At 39.3% G+C, this 20,309-nt stretch overlaps 1 protein-coding gene across 2 annotated transcripts in view; it reads left to right on the top strand.

The window, feature by feature from the left end:
• The first annotated feature begins 4,958 nt into the window (after positions 1 to 4,958).
• ACBD6 (acyl-CoA binding domain containing 6) overlaps positions 4,959 to 20,309 on the top strand; it is a 126,729-nt gene continuing 111,378 nt past the window's right edge. For both annotated transcript variants that reach the window (XR_002829337.1, XM_006088971.3), the window contains exons 1-3: positions 4,959 to 5,506; positions 12,559 to 12,623; positions 15,573 to 15,669. Coding sequence is in view for 1 of the 2 variants with exons in the window: in XM_006088971.3 (XP_006089033.1) it covers positions 5,285 to 5,506; positions 12,559 to 12,623; positions 15,573 to 15,669 (384 nt within the window). In the remaining variant the exon portion in view is untranslated. The remainder of the gene's footprint in view (positions 5,507 to 12,558; positions 12,624 to 15,572; positions 15,670 to 20,309) is intronic.

Genomic DNA, 20,309 nt, shown 5'->3' with positions numbered 1-20,309 from the left:
ACCTATAAGAACGTTATTCTTTTAATATCTGCAAAAAGAATGCCGTCTTTGTCAAACAAGGTTTTTCCTCTTAGGGGAAGGTTACATATATTCCAATTTTTAGTTTATGCTGGGTGAGAGAGAAAAACAGCTAACTATATTTCTGCTGTTTGCTTATTGAATCTTTCTTATTGTTAAGTGACAACCAACAACATCGCTTGCTATTTTTATACCATTGTGCCTTTCTTTGCCCATGCTACTTCTTCTGTCTGGTGTGCCTTTTCCACTTCACTTGTTATATTTTATTGCCAATATTCATTTTCCATTTGTAAGCCCTTAAAGAACGATTACTGTGTCTTTTATATACATTCACCCATTTATTGATTCAGTAAAGATTTAGCTATGTGTCAGGTCTGGGGGATACAGCAATGCTGAAAACAGGCAAAAATCTCTGCCTTCACGGAACTTATAAAAATCACATAGTAAATGAGTAAAATGTATTGTAGTTAGGTGGAGATAAATGTTAAAGAAGTGGGATAGCCCTGACCGGTTTGGCTCAGTGGATAGAGCGTCGGCCTGCGGACTGAATGGTCCCGGGTTCGATTCCGGTCAAGGGCATGTACCTTGGTTGTGGGTACATCCCCAGTAGGGGGTGTGCAGGAGGCAGCTGATCGATGTTTCTCTCTCATCAATGTTTCTAGCTCTCTATCCCTCTCCTTTCCTCTCTGTAAAAAATCAATAAAATTAAAAAAAATTAAAAAAAGAAGTGGGATAGACAGTGTTAGTGAGGATGAGGTTGCAATTTTTAATAGGGCAGCCAAAGGAGATTTGACTAATGTCATATTTGAGCAAGACGTGACGGAGTTGAGGATAAACCATGTAAATATCTGAGGATAGGGTGTTCCAGAAAGAGGGGCTAGCAAGTGTAAAGGCACTAAGACAGGAGTGTCCTGGATTGTGCCTGGTTTGTAGAACCATAAGGAGGCCCACGTGGTTGGAGTAGAGGGAGAGAGAGGAAGAAAAATCTTGTTCATCCTGCTACCCTTAGGGCTTATCACTGTGTCTGAAACATTAGGAATCAACATAGTATTGATAAATTAATGACTATTTTGATCATAATGTAAAAAGTGTCAATAATTCACAAACCCAGAATCATACTAAATCCAGTCCAGTTAGTTTTCAATGAAAATATTTTCTCTGCTTGCCCAAACTTGGTTTTGCACCGAAACAGATACATCTTTTGTTCATCCAGATTTCAGGTTAGTTCAGGATGTTGTGTTGGAGTATTTCACATGGCCATTCACAGCTTCTTCTCTTCCCACGTCTCCTGTTAAAGTATTTACAAAGAACTGTAGCCGATAGTGAATATAAGCATTGGAAATGCTGGCAAACATTATGGATAGTAAGTAGTCTTTGTAACCTAACATTCAGATCGCTCAGCAAATTTGAACAGCACTATGCAGAATCACTTACAGAAATTGCCAGTTTAAGGACTTGTTTTGTCTCCAAAACTTATTTCTCAGAACATCACTCCTGGAATTTATATAAAGTATACTATACATATAATATTTATTTTATTTGCAGGAATGACTCACTGGTAGCAGCAGATGGGGCTCTGAACATACATGCAACCTGGCAACCCTTAGAAGTAAGACTGATGAGAACCTGACCGCTTTTCTCCTGCCTGCTCTCTCCCCTGGCTCACTTTGGACTCCCAAGTGTTATCATTTCCTGCTATTGCTTTCAATTTGTTAGTGGATCCCTTTGCGTTGTAACCCCTCTAGGTTGATTGTTAAACTTTAATTCCAGCAGAATGGTAATACTTTCTCCTTTCTGATTTCTTGGGTGATTTTTCCTGAGATTCAGAAAAACATATACAATTCCCCACAGTTCCCAAGAAATGCTTCAATGGGAACACTAATTGTAAGAGATCTATTTCCTCAAAGTCACCCGATCCTGATAGTTTTGGAGTTTTAATTGAATCTTCAAGAAGTCAAAGGTTCTTAAGTGTCAATGCCCCCTCTTCCCCCCCTTCCCCCCCCCCCCCACTGGAGACCCCCAGGAAGGCACCTGTAGTAAACCAAGTTGTACTTATGACTTGTTGCAGTGAGGAAGAACACACCATGGGGAACCATGGGCGGTCAGAGTAAGAAGGTGCTCAGAAGGAAGCCGTTATAGGATTTGGGCTTTGGTTGGTGACAAAGGGGATTTGCTCTTGATTGGATGCTGTCAGAAAGCTGAGACAACACTATGATTGGGCATCTTAATAAATCTTATCTATAGGGAGAGAAGTCCAGGAGGAGAATAAACCTGGAATAGTAAAGAGGTAGTAATCACCCATTTTGGCCAAGATAAGGGTTGTTTGGTATTTTATGGTTGGCAGAGTGATTTTGTTTTTGTCTGTGCTTAGGCAAACTTGTGGAGTGCTCTGTTTTGTCTTATTATTTTTTTTAAAGACTAGTTTATTTATTTTTAGAGAGAGAGGAAGGGAGAGAGAAACACCGACGTGAGAGTGCATATCGATCTGCATGTTTTCAGAATGGCCTTGTTTGAACTTGGTATTTCATGAAATTATTTCCATCTGATAGGAGAATAACATGGCTTAGCTGTGAGTGCCAGGGCAGCTTCTGAATATCAGAAGCTTCTCTTATTGGTTTTTTCTACTTATTAACTTCTCTTATTAGCCTCTCTCATTAGTTGTGCAGCCTTGGGCAAGTTACTTTACCATTCTGTGCTGATTTCCTACATCTAAGTGGAAATGACTCTACTTAGCTAAAGTAGTAGGAATGAAGTCCCCTAAACAGTAGAGGATTCAGTAAGTTATCACTTTTTAATTGCAAGAATTTGTTCATCAGTCATTCCTAGACTGGATTGTGAGTGCCTTGAGGACAGGGACTAAGAGTGGTACACCTGGATACGGTTAAAATCAACCTCAAATGGAGACCAGACTTGAAAATTCCCTGAGCAGACAAAACCAGTTTAGTCATACAAGAAAAGCTAATTTAGCTTATTTTGCAAGGCAAATGAAGCTAACTTGACCTGATTCACTCTTTGCTTACACCTTTGAAAATCATAAGCAAAACTTAAATTGTTCCCCCAAATTGATGAGGTAGCCACTAAGCAATTTTCTTTCATTTAAGAAAATTTTAATTATGACCAATCACTGTGACAAATAAGCAGTTGCTGCCTCCACACTATGTAGACTAATTTATAACAATACTAGAGGCCTGGTGCTTGGATTCATGCACCGGTGGGGTCCCTGGCCCTGGCCTGCACCCTCTCGAAATCTGGGACCCCTCAGGCGATGTCAGGCTGCCAGTTTCGGCCCAATTCCTGCAGGCCAGACCGAGGGACCCCATGGGTGCACTGGGCCTCTAGTATGCATATGAGATCTTTGGTTAATCTCTTCCTGCCCTCCCCCCTTCCCTCTGAGATTCATCAGTCTGTCCCATGTTTCCATGCCTGTGCATTGAGCATCTGCCCCTGGTGGTCAGTGTGTGTCATAGCTACCAGTCAAAGGGTTGAACGGTCGGTCGCTTAGGCTTTTATATATATAGAAGCCTCTGAATCTCACTGTGTTTGAGAGCTCCAGGTTTGAAAACTGTCTTTTTGGTGGGTGCATAATAAACTTTTATTGATTATTGCTTACGTGATTCATTGGTTTTACTCGTGTGTGTATTTAATGAACTTGGACAATACTTAAGCAATGTTTGTTGAATCCTGATCCAAACTTTCTCATCTGCCTGCCTTTTCTCATTGTTCTCTCATCCTGTCTACCCTTCCCCCTTGCCCACCTGTCTAAAGCCTAACCCCAAAGGATAACCAGTCGTTGGGGCACTTTCTCTGTACCATTCTGATGGTGCTTATTACAGTGTTCTGTGTACTAAAGGAATATAGTGTGTGTGTGTGTTTTAGGACATAATAACTACTCAGTAATGTTAACTATTATAATCATGTTATAGCTTTTGTAGTTTTGTAAGTTCCTTTAGGACAGAACTCTATTTTACTTTATTTTTTGTTTCACTTTACAGTATCTGCAAAGCACAGTGGCAAAGTGCTGAGGGGTTCTGAGAGCTGGGGGGGCTCTGCAGACACGCAATGGAGACAAAGAGAGGAGCTGACTCAACCCATCACCTACACAGCGTGGGCCAGCGAAGGCTCCATCTCCCAACTTTCCATTCATTGCTCAAGTGAGAGCCTGTCGGCTAAGTGTAAATGAAATGAGGAGGCTTTGGCTAGATAGAAAATATAAAGATTTATTCAAGGTTTCAACCAGCAATACACCTGGGCGGAAGAAAACAGGAAAGCTGAGGGTTCTTACAGTAAAAAGTACATTTTTGAGAAGAATCAGCCCTGCATTCTTAGCCTCTGGCTTGGTTCCAGAGGGTGACCCTGGAACCTTCTTTCGTTTGCTCTCCAGGGCGTTATCAGACGTGTATCTGCGAGTCTGATGTGTATGCAGGCGTTTTCGCAGGACTGGGAAGCTCCAAAGTTTCCGTTTGCAGGCCAGTTAAAAACAACAGAATCCTTTCCCCATAACGCAGCCTACTTGATTTCGGTAGTTTAGCAGCTTGACTCTAGTCTAGGCGCTCCATTTTATTTCTTCAAGCCAAACTCTCCGACAACAACCGATGCAGGGATGAGGCGGGCGCGCGGGCGGAACCTTAGTCCTCACCTCTGTTTCCCGCGACGCCGCCCCTATGGCTACACTACCAAACGGAAGGCCTCCTTCCCCTACCCACGCTGGCCTATTCTGAGTAGGTTCCGGAGTTTGCGACTAACTTCAGCTAAATGACTAAAGACAATTTTCCCAAGCGGCATCTCCCCAACGCGGTCCCGCGAGCCCCCTAGAGTGGGCGGCGCCGAGCCTGGAGCCACGCACGTGACCCCCAGCGGCGCCGAGCGTAGCCGGGCGCGTGCTCGTGCGCGTGCTCAGCGTGCACGCCGCCCGCGCTCACGTCGCCCCGCCCCCGCCCCCGCCCCCGCCGCACGCCGCCTCCACTTCAGGACCGGCCGGCTGCGCTGCTCCCGGGCCCCCGTGCGGCTGGAGGGGCCCCAGCCGCCCCAGCCCACAGTTAGTCCCGGGAAGCGGGAGGAGACGGGGTCTGCAGGGGAGAGCTTCCTGAGAGTGGCGGAACCTGCCCCGAACGCCCCGGGAGAGAAGGGGAAGGAGGCAGAGTGAGGGGCGGGAGCGCGGAGGAAGTGAGCTGGGGTCCGACGCCAGCGCGGGCTCCGGACGCGGACTGGGCGGCCAGGCCCCCCGAGCCGGGCGTGACTCCCGACCGAGAGAGGACCGAGCGGACACATGGCCTCTCCATTCCTGTCCGCGGGGACCACCACGGGCGACAGCGGCGGAGAGCTGAGCTCGGGGGACGACTCCGGTGACGTGGAGTCCGTCCCGAGCCCCGAGAGCGGGGCGTCGCGGAGCCTGGCCGAGCTGTTTGAGGAGGCGGCCGCGCACCTGCAGAGCGTGGTTCACGTGGCCAGCAGGGAGCAGCTCCTGTACCTGTACGCCAGGTACAAGCAGGTAAAATCGCGGCGAAGGGGAGGATGCGGGAGAGCGACGAGAGGCCTTCCCTTTCCAACAAAAACTAATAGCAAGCAAGCTTGGTAAATGGCTAGCAATGAAGTGTGTGTGTGTGTGTGTGTGTGTGTGTGTGTGTGTTGTTTGTTTTTTCATCATCCCTTAAAGATTAGCATCGTTACGGACATGGAAAGGACCTGTCTGCTCTCCTGGGAGTGATGTTTAGCGGGACACTAACAGTTTTCCTATGTCTTCCTTGACTTGCTCAATGACTTTGCTGCACTTAAGCTTTTGCCAGCTTTAGAACCGTTACAGAATGAGGATGACAAAATCAGATTTGTCAGTCACTCTTGCCAAAGGGTCATATGGCTGTAAGGTTAAAAAAACATATTGTGAGATCCTAGAGAAGAATATGATTGTAATAAAAAGGGCAATGCAATACAAAACAACGTGTTATTACTTCCTATTATTGTGATTTTTTTAAAACCCTAAATGCAGTAGACATGTTTTGGCTGCATATGCTAAGAGAGTAGGTAACTTGCCTATAAGTCAGTCAGAACTAGAACTAGCTTGTAGCGCCTGATCCTAAGACTCTGAACTTTATTTGGAAATAAAAATAATATCACTTCAGACATTTTTAATATGTCATTCAAAGAGATATTGAGTTAGGTACCAGAAGGAAAAAATAATTGCTTTATCATAATCCACAAATACTTAGCATCTTTATGTGCAAAACACCTGGGTATTATGCCTACAGGGAATGCAAAGAAGCAAGAGCATCGTGCTACTTACCTTTAAGAGACTTACTAATTTACTTGAGTCTAGGTTTAAACTTGCTGACAAGCATTGAATAACAATTCAGGAAAACTCCAGTTTTTTAGAACACTGGAAGCAATGAAGTGCTCGGTAATAGCCCATTTTATTTTATTAAAGTTTTAAAAACTTGTCCTTTGCCTCTTGGTATCTATTTTTCCCTGTATTTTTTTTTAAATACCTGGTGGGGTCCCTCTATATTCTTCAGCTGAATATACTGAATAGAGATGAGCCTTTTTTTTTGAAGACTGATGAATATTAGTTAAATTGACCTGAGAGATACAATTGTAGACACAGGTGGTATAAATCATAGTGTTGAATGAAAATTGCCCCTGAATTGGCCTTGGAATTTTCTTTCTTGTAAAAAGTTCTGGATATCTATTTTCTCTTTGGTCACTTACATTAAAGTAACATTAAAAGGAGACTTCCGATTATTTAACAAGAATTTATTGAATATTGTGCTAGGATTGTATGTAATATGTATAACTGATGATTCTCTGGGCAGTATAAGACTCATTTTCTCCAAATTCCCTAGAGAACATTCTTTCTAGGACATACCTTTATTATTGATATTAGTGTCATCATTATTGAAGATTTGATTTCTAAGTCATCAGTGAGCTGCAGTCACCTGTCTCAGGTGTGCTCACTTCATCCAGATAGTCTGGAAGAGGCGTGTCCCTCGCCCTTTCAAGAGCTTGATGTTAGGGTGTCTAGAGATATTCTGTATCTGGAAAATAAAATCCTTCATTATTAGAGAATAAGATTATGCTTACTTAGATATGACATTGGGATACAGTTTTCCTCAATATCCTCTAAATAACTTATTTTTAACAGAATTCTGAGACTGTTAAAAGTAGCATCTTTGATAGAATAATAAAGTTGAAAGTCTACAGTATAATTCTGCATGGTGGAAAATTTCTCGTAAAATACTTACATTTTGTACTTTGGGCTGAATGAGGTAAGGTTGTCAGCAGGAAGGTAATAAAAATGAGCAAAGATATGAACTTTTTTTTCTCAGGTATAGCTTTAAACTTACCTAATAGCTCTTATAGTTTCAAATACACTTATGGCTCCAAAATCATCTTTTAGTGACATTTCCAAAAGGTCACACCAATTAACAGGGTGTTTTGGGTTTTTTGTGTGTGCACTAGCCTACATTCTCCCAGCAAAAGATAACTAATTGACACCTATAAAAACAATAGGACAATAAAAATTTCTAATTCCTTTTGGCTTCATTGTTCAGGAGCCTTCAGCACTAGCACAAGTTAGACTACTCATGTCCTCCTACTTTAACCTGGGTACACTTGATTCATTGGCATTCACCATTGGCAACCTTTGTTGAAATATTCTGTTTCAAGGGCACTGGATATGTTATATATATCAGAGAAAACAGTTTAGAATTCAGGGGTCCTCAAACTTTTTAAACAGGGGGCCAGTTCATTGTCCCTCAGACCGTTGGAGGGCCGGACTATAGTTTAAAAAAAAAACTATGAACAAATTCCTATGCACACTGCACATATCTTATTTTGAAGTAAAAAAACAAAACGGGAACAAATACAATATTTGTATTTGCATGTGGCCCACGGGTTTGAGGACCCCTGGTTTAGATGCTCTGTTAAAGTGGTATGTTTTATAACTCTATAGTTTATGATTCATTATCTAATGATTTGGAAACTGCTGCTCATGGTGTCCTAAAATCCTATAGTTTTATTTTCTCAGTCTTTTCTGGATCCAGAACTGAATTTTGGGATACAAAAGCTCTGTGTCAGTTGGGATACAGGGCAGCTGCTGGACTTTTCTTTTCAGCTCACATAATGGTCTGGAGGTAGTTGATCTAGGACTGGTAGGGTGGTTCTGCCTCATGCGATCGTCCAGGGGCTTGGTCTTTTTCTATCTTGTAGCTCAGCCATTCCCCAAGGCAGCAGTTCTCAAATTATGGTCTGTAGACCCCAGAGAATGCCTGAGATTTTCTCAGGGGATCTGTAAGATCATACTATTTTCATAATAATACTAAGACACTCTTTGCCTTTTTTCTGTGCTGTCATGGTGGATAAAACTGCTGATGCATTAGAATGAATGAAGACACTGGCAGTAAATAGTACTAGTAGTCATATTTCTTTGCCACCATGCACTCAGAGTAAAAAAAAAAAAGCCAGTTTCACTTAAAAATGTCTTTGTTGAAGCAGTAAAAATTATTGGTTTTTATTAAATATGAACTTGAGCATAAGTCTCTTTAATATCGTGTATGATGAAAGGGGGTACACACAAAGCTCTCTTGCTGCAGACTGAATTATGTTGGCTATTTCGAGGAAAACCACTTATGTAATTTTTGAGTTGCAAACTGAGCTATCCACTTTTTAATTAAACATCACTTTTACTTAATAGAACAACTCACAGATAAACTATGCTTATTCAGATGTGAGCATTTAGCACAGTGGTTCTCAGCCTTGACTGCACATTAGAATCACCTGGGAATCTTTTCTTTTTTAAAAAAAATATATTTCTTTATTGATTTCAGAGAGGAAGGGAGAAGGAGAGAGAGACAGAAACATCAGTGATGAGAGAGAATCACTGATTGGCTGCCTCCTGCACACCCCCTACTGGGGAACGAGCCGGAAACCCAGGCATGTGCCCTCGGCCGGAATCGAACCTGGGACCCTTCAGTCTTCAGGCCGATGCTCTATCCACTGAGCCAAGCCGCTCTATCCACTGAGCCAAGCCGGCTAGGGCAGGGAATCTTTTTAAAATCCTGATTTCTGGGCCTCATCCTCTGGAAATTCTGTTTCTTTGTTATGGGGTGGGGCCACAACATTAGTAACAAAGAAACAATTTCCGGAGGATGAGGCCCAGAAATCAGGATTTTAAAAAGATTCCCAGGTGATTCTAATGTGCAGCCAAGGTTGAGAACCACTGATTTAGCAAAAAGTTTCTTGAAAATGATTCAAGTGAGCCTATCACTTTATGGAAAACAACTGACAGTATTTGTTGCCAATGCGAACATTTGAGCCTTCAAGTGAAAATTAGGAATTTGGAAAATCTGCCACAGGAGCTTGACAGCTTCCTAATACTGAAACACTTTTATGATATTAGTGGTGATTTTAATGATTGTGAACTTTTGCTGTTGTATAGGGAAATGTGTCAACATTTGGAAGGTCTGCATAACTTAGTAACCATGTTTCCTAAATATTGCATGGAGTAATGTTACAAGTTATGTGTGAATATAAAAACCTTTCAAAGTGCAAGTCAGAACAATGGATTTTAATGTAACTGAAAAATTCATTCATATGACTTCAGATTCCAGATTGCAACTAACCTTAAAGAAACTGTCACTGAGTTTTGGTGTGGCATCAAAGAAGAATATTCACAATTATCTGAAAATGCTGCTAAAATACCTTTCTTTTCTAGGAGCATATCTGTGGGAAGCTGAATTTTCTTCATATACATCAACGAAAGCAACATGTTGCAGTATATTGAATGCAGAAGTAGATTTTTGAGAATATATTAAGGCAGACATTAAAGAGATTTGCAGAATGTAAAACAGTGTCACCTTTTTTATTAAATTTTTTTTTGCTTTATACTGATGGTTATTTTTTATAAAATTTTGTTATGTTAACATATGGGTTTATTATTTTTAAGTGAATTAATACATATTTTTTAAATGTGTTTTAAGCAGGTGTTCAACAAAACACCTACTTTCCCTAATGCTAAATATCCAATCTGACCCCAGTCCACTTCTCGGGGATCTTCTAAATATCAGTAGCTATAACCCACATAAACAAAAGCTCTTTGGGATCCTCAGTTTCTAAGAGTGTAAAGGGATCATGAGATCGAAAAGTTTGAGAACTGCTGCCCTAAGATCCTCTGTCCATGGCCCGAGATAGCTCACCATCAGCACATGCATGATTTAGCCCGGGCAAAGGGAAAGGGAAGGACAAGCCTTTTTTTCTTTTTTAAGAAAGATATTTATATAATTTTTACACACATTCAGTTCCCTGTGCCTGGGCAAGAGTTGCATGGCTATATGGATGACCACGTGTCTGGCTGAGACTTGTATTAATGTTGGAGAAATGGAGAATAGATTTAGCCTTTGTTTCTGCCTCTGGCTGATGTCTGGTTAAAAACAACAATAATAATAATAACTATCCTTATAATGTCCAATAGTTCATCTCATTTCATATTTCTATCATTTCAGTAGTTCAGGTGATTTTAGAGATGCCAGAACTGAAGCCTAGATTCTGTGTAACATATATAACAATGTTACAGTAAAGGAATACAGTGGGGCCTTGACTTACGAGTGTCCCGACTAACGAGTTTTTTGAGATACCAGTTGTCTCTCCGCCGATTTTTTGCATTGAGTTGATAGAGTAATTTGAGTTAACGAGCTCCTTAACGAGCTCAGTCTCGGACCGAATTAAACTCGTAAGTCAAGGCCCCACTGTATTGGACTGTGGAGTCAAACAGTCCTGGATTCAAACTCTGACTACTGATTAGGATTTACTAATGTGTAAACCGAAACAACCCTCCTCAGCTGCTCTGTGCTCATTTATAAAAGGTGTTTGTAATGGCAAACCTAAAGGGATTGTTGTGTGGCTTGTTTGATATAACATGGGTGGAGCTTTCACACACCAAATGCAGCTGCTTCTCTCTCACCTGTGTCCCTTCATAACGGCTGCTGCTGTGTAAGTGTACATTTTAATAATCAGATTGTGACAAATTGCTAAGCAAATGATAGGGATGATAATTGTTATGATTTCAGAGATGGATGGGATCATTGTGGACTGAAAGTGTTCTTAGAATCTGAACCTTGAGTAGGAGGTGTAGCATTTTGGAAAGCTCAGGGAAGGCATTTGTGGTGAGGGGAATTACTACATTGAGCAAAACTCAATAAAAATCCATAGGGCGCAGTGAGTTAGCAGTCTGGTTAGCAAGTAGACCATCATTTTGATTTTAGCAAAATTCAAGTGTAGAAGAGTAATAGGAGTTAGTGAGAAGATCCCTGAGAAGTGGATTGGGATCAGATTGGATATTTAGCATTAGGGAAAGTAGGTGTTTTGTTGAACACCTGCTTAATACTATTCATTCTATAGTCAACAAGCATGTTTACCTTAAGTTAGGCACTATATTAGGTGCAATGATTGAGTTAAATCACTTACACACATTCAGTCCCCTGTGCCTGGGTTTCTTGCAGGCTGTATTCTAATAGAAGGATGAGACTTTACACAAAACTTTCTAACAAAAAGCGAAAAATACTGTCATAGATTGTATCATACAGAATAAGTGCTATGAGAGTTTATCAGAAAGGGAGATCACTTCTGGCGGTAGGAATCAGGGGCCGGATAGTGAATTCTGCACTTGTGTGAATTTCATTTATGTTTATTCACAATGAAGCTAATTACTGTATAGTTTAATTGGATTAAAAGTAAGTATTGACCACAAACAGAAAAGATTATTATGGAATAGATAGAATTTATATTGTTGAGAAACCCTTGAAATTTTTTGCACAGCCTCCAAAATAAATTTATATTGATTAGTTTCATAATAGGGCACTTTAAAAATACTGTGTTTTATCCTGGAATTTGGGAGAGATAAAATGTTATAGTGTTATGAGCATCAGTATAAATGAACAATATTATGAATTGTGATAATTGTACTTTAAAGTTTGTTTATTGCAAACTTTAAAATTGTTCTGTATTATAAGTAGTAATTAGGATTGCATAATCTATATTTATAATTTGTCATATATAATTTGTCTATTAACAGGAATGTAACTGTTTTTCACCCATATTTTTAAAAATATATTTTTATTGATTTCAGAGAGGAAGGGGGAGAGAGAGAGAGAAAAACATCAATGATGAAAGAGAATAGATTGGCTGCCTCTGCATGCCCCCTACTGGGGATTGAGCCTGCAACCCAGGCATGTGCCCTTGACCGGAATTGAACCCAGTACCCTTCAGTCTGCAGGCTGATGCTCTATCCACTGAGCCAACCAGCTAGGGCTTTCATCCAGATTTTTAAATGTATTATAGTATTAGATAAATTGTTTTATGCAGTAAGCAAAACCAGCCTATATTTAAAGTTTTTTTGTTTGCTTTTGCAAAAAATGTTAAATTTTGTTATCCTATACAGGTGCAAATATTTTCTAACCAGTAGTTACTAAGTACACATAATAGCTTTGAAAATAAAAAAGTTTCTCTGGCATTTCTTTGAAAAATAAGTTCTTGATTTTCTCCCTCTTCATTTAGGTCAAAGTTGGAAATTGCAATACTCCGAAACCAGGCTTCTTTGATTTTGAAGGAAAGCAAAAATGGTAAGAAATTATTGGACTCTATTGGGGTTGTTGGAAATGGTTTAGGTGTTTAGGAATTAGAAATGGATGAGCAGATTAAAGAATTATTTTTATATTAATCTCCCTGCCGTAGACTGATAAGGGCAGGCAGTTGAGAGAGAGATTAAAAGAATCCGATTTTAGCTAAGTCTCCTAAAGGATTCATATGCCATAATGTTGGTATGTAAGTAGTTTACAGCAGAAATACATTCCTTACGTAAGAATAGCTTCTTAGAGAGTGACCATGTGAGCTATTGCTGGAGATTTCCCTTTCCTGTCATACAGTCCCCACTTCTTCCTCTGAGAAGAGCAGGTGAATCCCCAGTCCTTACTCTTTTCCCCGACCTTGTTTTATCTCATCTCTAGTGCTTTTCTGTTCCTTGCCCCACCCAACACAGGAAGGAAGTGCTGACCATAACCTTTTGGGAAGAAGGGGAAAAAAACCCAGATGCTTACTTAATTCACTTCTTTACTGAATATGTAAAAGGATTATACCCTCCCAGTTTTTTTGCTTGTAATTCAGAGGTTCCCTCTTAGCGTATGAAGCCTTATTTCCTCTTACCTTGCCTAAATGAAAAAAGAGGAACTGCATACAATAGGGAACCTTAGTTATAGCAGAAAGAACTTTGAAGCATTAGCCCTGGAATTAAATGTATAGAGGGTAGGGTTTTTAAAAAAATGAAATATGGTTGTAGAGAGAAGTGCTAAACATGAATTGTAATTTTACCTTCTAGAGCAGTGCTGCTCAAAATGTGGTCTCCTGGACAGGTTGCCTGTCTGAACTGTCCATTACCCAGCCGTTAGGAGAGGCCGAGCTTGAAGCCAAATGTAAATCAGTTACGGCAGCGGTTCTCAACCTGTGGGTCGCAACCCCTTTGGCTGTCAAACGACCCTTTCACAGGGGTCGCCTAAGACCATCCTGCATATCAGATATTTACATTACAATTCATAACAGTAGCAACATTACAGTTATGAAGTAGCAACAAAAATAATTTTATGGTTGGGTCACAACATGAGGAACTGTATTTAAAGGGCCAGAAGGTTGAGAACCACTGAGTTACGGCATCAAGCACACTGCTTGGTTCTGCTGACCTGTTTGTGTGTGTACTGTAGGACATCTCAGTGAAGAACACATGCTTTGATTTTCATTCCGACCCAAGGTTTCTTTGCTGGTGATAACGAGTAGTTCTCCGACTGCGCTTTATTACTGTTGTAGAGAATACCTGACATAATTTTTAATTGTGAGGTGTGCTTTTTAAAAAATTTATGACAATTTATAACTTCATTATTTTTCTCTGTTTTAATTTTTAAACAATTTTACAAAGTTTAGATTTTACAACCACTCTAATATAATTCAGGCAAGAATCTAAATTGGATGCTAAAACCAGGAGATGAAAAACTATTGGGGAGCAATTTTTATTCATACTTACCCACAATTTACTTATTAATTACAAAGAAGAAAATGGGAGATACTGCTTTTACCAAGTCCTCAGTCTTATCACCGATGATGGGACAATCTGATATCGTGCCCTCTGACGGAATGCACTGTGAAGGACATGTCACCCATGTATTGCTCTTGACAAAATATTTAACCTGATTCTAATCATGATTAATTGCTTTTGCTATGAACACTCTTTGGTGAGGGGACAATCATTTAAGTCCAAATGGAGGGATATTTTATAAAACAGCATGTTGGGATTCTTAAAAATATCAATATCATGGAAGATAGAAAAGGCTAAAGATACATGAAACTCAATGCTGTGTATGAATCTTGATTGGCTCCTGGTCTAGGAGAAGAAAGATATGAAGGAAATTATTGGCAAATCAGGGAAATTTTATTGTATTGATGTTAAATTTCCTCAGTTTGATATATACTGATATATTTATGAGTAAAGTGTTAGGATATATACAAGGAACTCTCAAGAGATTCAGTTAAAATAAATTTAGGAATCTCAGAAAGGTATTCTCTTCCTCAGAGGAGCAGGAAGGTGGTTAAGAAAATGTGTGTCTGAGTTCTGGTTCACAGTGGATCAGTAGGTTTACTTCCTGGTGGAAGTAGAATCGGCAGGGAAAAACCAAGAAGGAGCCTGTTGTGGCAGCTTGCAGAAAAGAAAACGAAAATATTACTCTGGGCTTAAATATACATCTCAAATAAGAAGTTTGAGGCATTTTTCCAGGGAATGTTGTTTTGTATGATGACTAGTTTCCATGTTACCGAAATGTAAGCACAGTTATGTTATAAGATGGCAACTACTTGTATTGGTCTATATACAGATCAGACATTTTCAACAGGGGTGTGAAAGTTGGTTTTGGGTAGTTATAAAATCTTAGATATTACAATGGTTTGTGGTCTTACAAAATTCAACAGATATGCAATATATCTGGACTACTAAGATTTCATGGGAGAAGGTGATTAGAAAAAATTGTATAAAGGTTCCTTAGGTGTGGTGAGAAGATCTGTATAGACCAGTGGTTCTCAACCTTCCTAATGCCGCGACCCTTTAATACAGTTAGTTCCTCATGTTGTGGTGACCCCCAACCATAAAATTATTTTCGTTGCTACTTCATAACTGTAATTTTGCTAGTTATGAATCGTAATGTAAATATCTGATATGCAGGATGTATTTTCATTGTTACAAATTGAACATAATTAAAGCATAGTGATTAATCACAAAAACAATATGTAATTATATATGTGTTTTCTGATGGTCTTAGGCGACCCCTGTGAAAGGGTCATTCGACCCCAAAGGGGTCACGACCCACAGGTTGAGAACCCCTGGTGTAGACCAAAGTAAATACAAAAAGAGAGGCTCGTCTATGGCTTATTATATCTGTATCCCCAGACCTGTAAAATGTGTATGCCAATTTTTTAAGAAACATGCTGTTTGTGTTACTTATATACTTAATGATGGGTTGTTTGGGATATTCTAGGGAAGCATGGAAAGCACTTGGTGATTCCAGCCCGAGCCAAGCAATGCAGGAGTATATTGCAGCAGTTAAAAAATTAGATCCAGGTTGGAATACTCAGGTAAGACTTAATGATTATAAATAATGCTTTCCAAAAACATATCATCTTTCTCTCAAATAACTGTTTAAATCTAAACTTACGTTTAAGTAACATTCTTAAAGTTTACTTTCTCTAATCAAAAGATTCTAAATTTATTGCAATATTTATCTATCTAAAAATACGATTGCTTAAACATTAATATAACCAGCTACTGATACTGAGAACATCTCTGAATTGTAGAGACTTTTAAAAAAGCATAGCAATAATTTCAACCATGTAAAAACTCAATTTATTTCAGAATTTGAAAGAGTTTAACATTAATTCATCACTATTAAGAAATGGTAGGTATCTCTTAGGGTTTGTTTTTTTTTGAGCCCCTACTGTGCAAGTACAAAATGATTATTGATAGGAATAAACTATGAATAACATGCTTCTGCCTTTATGTGGTTTAAAGTATATTAGAGAAGATGAAACATACCGAAATATGATTAATCGTATAAAACAATAACATCCAAGTACTAGGGAATCCAGTGGAAGCAGAGATTTGGACTTTGGGGGCATTGGATATTGTTCACTTTAAACACTCTTTTTCTAGTGTACTTATTGGAGAACATTTATAAAGAATTTATTAAAGGTGGAGTTGCTACTTTATTTTAAAATTTTTAAAGCCATGGTTGGCAGGTGTTTCAGTGGGATAAAGGCTGGATCATTGCCATGTCGAAAATACAAATTGAATGTATTTCTTTTCAATAGAAATATTTAGGCCAAACTTTTCAGCAGTGAATGAATTCAGCAATTTTCAGTGTTTCTGATAATAAGTTATTTCATGGGTACATATTAATTACTAGTATGAAGGAATTTTGTTCCATTAATCACAAATTCTTAAAATGTCAGAGTTATGAGGAACCTTAAAGATTATATATTATGACATGTAAAAGTATATCGTAACTGTGAGTTCAAAGTGGGACAGATATCTTTGATAATGTGATTTGGGTGCCATTGAAACATTTCCTGATGTTTTCGATGTACATGAGTATTCTCAGAAATATACCATTTTATTAATACCTTTTATAAAACAAGTTTGCACACAAATATCCTATATAATAAAGAGTTAATATGCTAACTAGACCAGACAGCAGAACGACCTTCTGGGATGACCTTCCGGAACGACCAGGGGGGCAGGATTTACTTTTTTCTCATTTCTGAATAATATTTCATTATATATATAAACTACATCTTATCCATTCATAGATGGACACTTAAATTGTTTTCATATCGTGGCTATTGCAAACCATGCTGCAGTGAACATGGTAGTGCAGATATCTCTTTGAGATCCTGATTATATTTCCTTTAGATATATACCCAGAAGGGGTGTTGCTGAATCATACAGGAGCTATGTTTTTAATGTTTTGAGGAACCTACATACTGTTTCCTGTCATGGTTATACCAATTTACATTCCCACCAACAGTGTACAACAGTTCTTTCTCAAAGTCAGGAATGTTAACATTGATTAGGTATTATTGGCAAACTCATAGTTCATACTCAAATTTATCTATCTAAAAATGTCCTTTGTAATTATTTTTTAAAATTCTGATTCATCATACAATCCAGAATCATGCATATCATCCAGTGGTCCTGTATCTTTAATCTCCTTTGATCTAGAGCAGTGATGGCGAACCTATGACACGCGTGTCAGAGGTGACACACGAACTCATTTTTTTGGGTGATTTTTCTTTGTTAAATGGCATTTAAATATATAAAATAAATATCAAAAATATAAGTCTTTGTTTTACTATGGTTGCAAATATCAAAAAATTTCTATATGTGACACAGCACCAGAGTTAAGTTAGGGTTTTTCAAAATGCTGACACGCCGAGCTCAAAAGGTTCGCCATCACTGATATAGAGCAATTTCTCAACTTTTCCTTTTTGATTGATATTTTTGAGGAGTATAGGCCAGTCATTTTGTAGAATGTCTGTTTTGGATTTGTCTGATGTTTCTTCATAATTAGGTTCAGATCATACATTTTTAGGGGGAATACCACAGAATTGTGTCTCTCTCAGTACATTCTACCAAGAGAACCATGATGTCTCTTTGTCCCAATGTTGGTTATGTTAACTTTGACCACTTGCCTAAGGTGGTGTCTGCCAGATTTCTCAACTGTAAAGTCCCTATTTTCCCTTTGTAATTAGTAAGTAATTTGTGGGGAGATTACTTTTAGACTACTATGAAAGTATCCTTTTCCTAATTTCACCCGCTAGGTTTTCTATATATATATATTTTTTATTTTTTTTTTAATTGGTTTCAGAGAGGAAGGGAGAGGGAGAGAGAGAAACATCAATGATGAGAGAGAATCATTGATTGGCTACCTCCTGCACGCCCCCTACTGGGGATCGAGCCCGCAACCCAGGCATGTGCCCTTGACTGGAATCGAACCCAGGACCTTTCAGTCTGTAGGCCAGTGCTCTATCCACTGAGCCAAACCAGCTAGGGCTCACCCACTAGTTTTAATATCCATTAATGATGTTCTAACTCCATCATTTCTTCTACGTTTATTATTTGATATTCCACTGTAAGGATGGGCTTTCCCTCTCCCCCATTTATTTATTTATTCATTGTCAGGAACTGTGAAAGTCTAGGATTGTACCCTACTTGCAAGCTAATAAGTTAGCCTGTTACTGTTTCTTAGATGATGGCAGAGGTACAAGACTCTTGGGTCTGAGCCAAAGGACTTTATTATTCATGGCATGGCAAATGGCATGAGCTTCATTTGGTTTGCATCGTTTCTCAAGTCCTCCAATTCCCCTGGGATGACGCAGGTGGGCCTAGATAGATTCCTGCATATGCAGTGGTTTGTGCTCTAGGGAAGGAGCACTGAGCTTTGGGAATTCACCACTTTTATGGCAGGTGGAAGCAAGCCTGTTCTTTGTCAGAGGTTGGGAAGACATTACCTCATCCTTGAAGGTGGCTCACTGCATACAATCCTGAGAAATGGCTCTGGTAAAGAGTAGTCAGAGCCTGGCATACTAAACAAAAGTGCATAGGGACACTTAGGGTCCATGGTTTATTGCCTCTCCCAACACTCATGTAGTATTTATATCAGTATGTATTCATGGATTTTTATTTTATTCAGTGGGTTATTTATAACCACCATTATTTATTTGGCCTCTAGGAACCCCTTCACAATGGCTCCTGTGTCCTTTTGATATATCCCCATCATTCTTTGGGCATTTTCTTTCTGGCACAAGATGTTTCAAGATGTATTAGTTTCCTACAGTTGCCATAGGAAAGAGTTACAAACTGGTACTTTGTAGTTTAAAACAACAGAAATGTACTCTGTCACAGTTCTGGAGGCTAGAGGTCTGAAATCAAGGTCTAGCAGAGCCAGGCTTTCTTTGAGGGCTCTAGGGAAGAGTCCTTCCTTGCCTTGACCAGCTTCTGATGACCTCCGGTATTCCTTAGCTTGTGGCAGTGTAACTCCAATCTCTGTCACTGTCTTCACATGGCCTTCTTCCCTGTGTCTCTGTATTTAATCTCCCTCTCCTGTCTCTCCTGTAGACACCAGTCATTGGATTTAGGGCCCCCCCTTAGACCACACCTTAACTTTTTCCCCTCCAGCTGTATTGAGATATGATGTTTCATATTGAACCAAATATAAAATGAGGCCTTTGTCCTTTTTTTGGTCATTTGTTAAGGTATTATTGATCTTATTTATTCATTCATTCTATTCATTAATTGTACACTTGTGTGTGCAATTTATATCTCTAAGAGCTAGGGATACAGCAGTGAACAAAAGAGAACCTTCCCTGCTCTTAGGGAGCTTATAGTCTGGCAGGCATGAGCAATTAAATAAGTAGGTGTTATAATATATTAGAAGGTGATTAGTGCTATGGAAATAAAGAGAAGGTTAGGGTGTACAAGAGGTGGGGGTTACAGTTTTAAATTAGATGGTCAAAGAAGGCTCATTGAAAAGATGACATTGAGCATACATTTGAGATAGTGAAAGAGTGAGCCACACAGTTATCTGGGGAAGAGCATTGCATATAGAAAAAAACAGCCAATGCAAGTCACTCAGGCAGGCTCATGCCTGGTGTGCTCTGGAAACTGCAAGGTGGACTGAATGGTATGTGGTGATGGGGCAGTGGGGCAGAGAAATAGGAAATGAGGTAGGATGGGGCATGTGGAATAGCCTATTATAAGGATTATGGCTTTTACTCTCAATGACAAGGGAAATACTCTGATTGTAAAGTTATAAAAGATACGGTATTCTACATTGTCCAGTAAATATTTTAATGAAAGTATTATAGGCATGTGGAAATAATTCCAACAGGATGAAAGAGTATAAAATGAAGCTTTATAAAGTTTCTTGCACCATACGTTATTATATACTCTTTTTAGAACTCTCTCCCCACTTGTGACTGTTTCTGTAATTCTGCATTGCTACTTCTGTAACACTAAACTCTTAAATTCTTTCTGTACAGAAATGCTTTTTGTAAATTGAACATTTGTCTGACATATGAGGGGTAATTTGGATAGTTCCTGCAGTTTCGTTTCTGTTTACCCTCTTCCCCAACGATTTTCAACTGGTGTCCCGCAAGAATTTTTAAAACATGCAATACCTGGCTAGTCAGGGGCACTTGGACCTCTTTTTTCTTTTATT

This window comes from Myotis lucifugus, unplaced genomic scaffold (assembly GCF_000147115.1).
Source record: "Myotis lucifugus unplaced genomic scaffold, Myoluc2.0 scaffold_54, whole genome shotgun sequence".
Lineage (NCBI taxonomy): Eukaryota > Metazoa > Chordata > Mammalia > Chiroptera > Vespertilionidae > Myotis > Myotis lucifugus.
The sequence above is the reverse complement of the archived record's forward strand: the minus strand, read 5'-3'. Positions and strand labels throughout refer to the sequence as shown.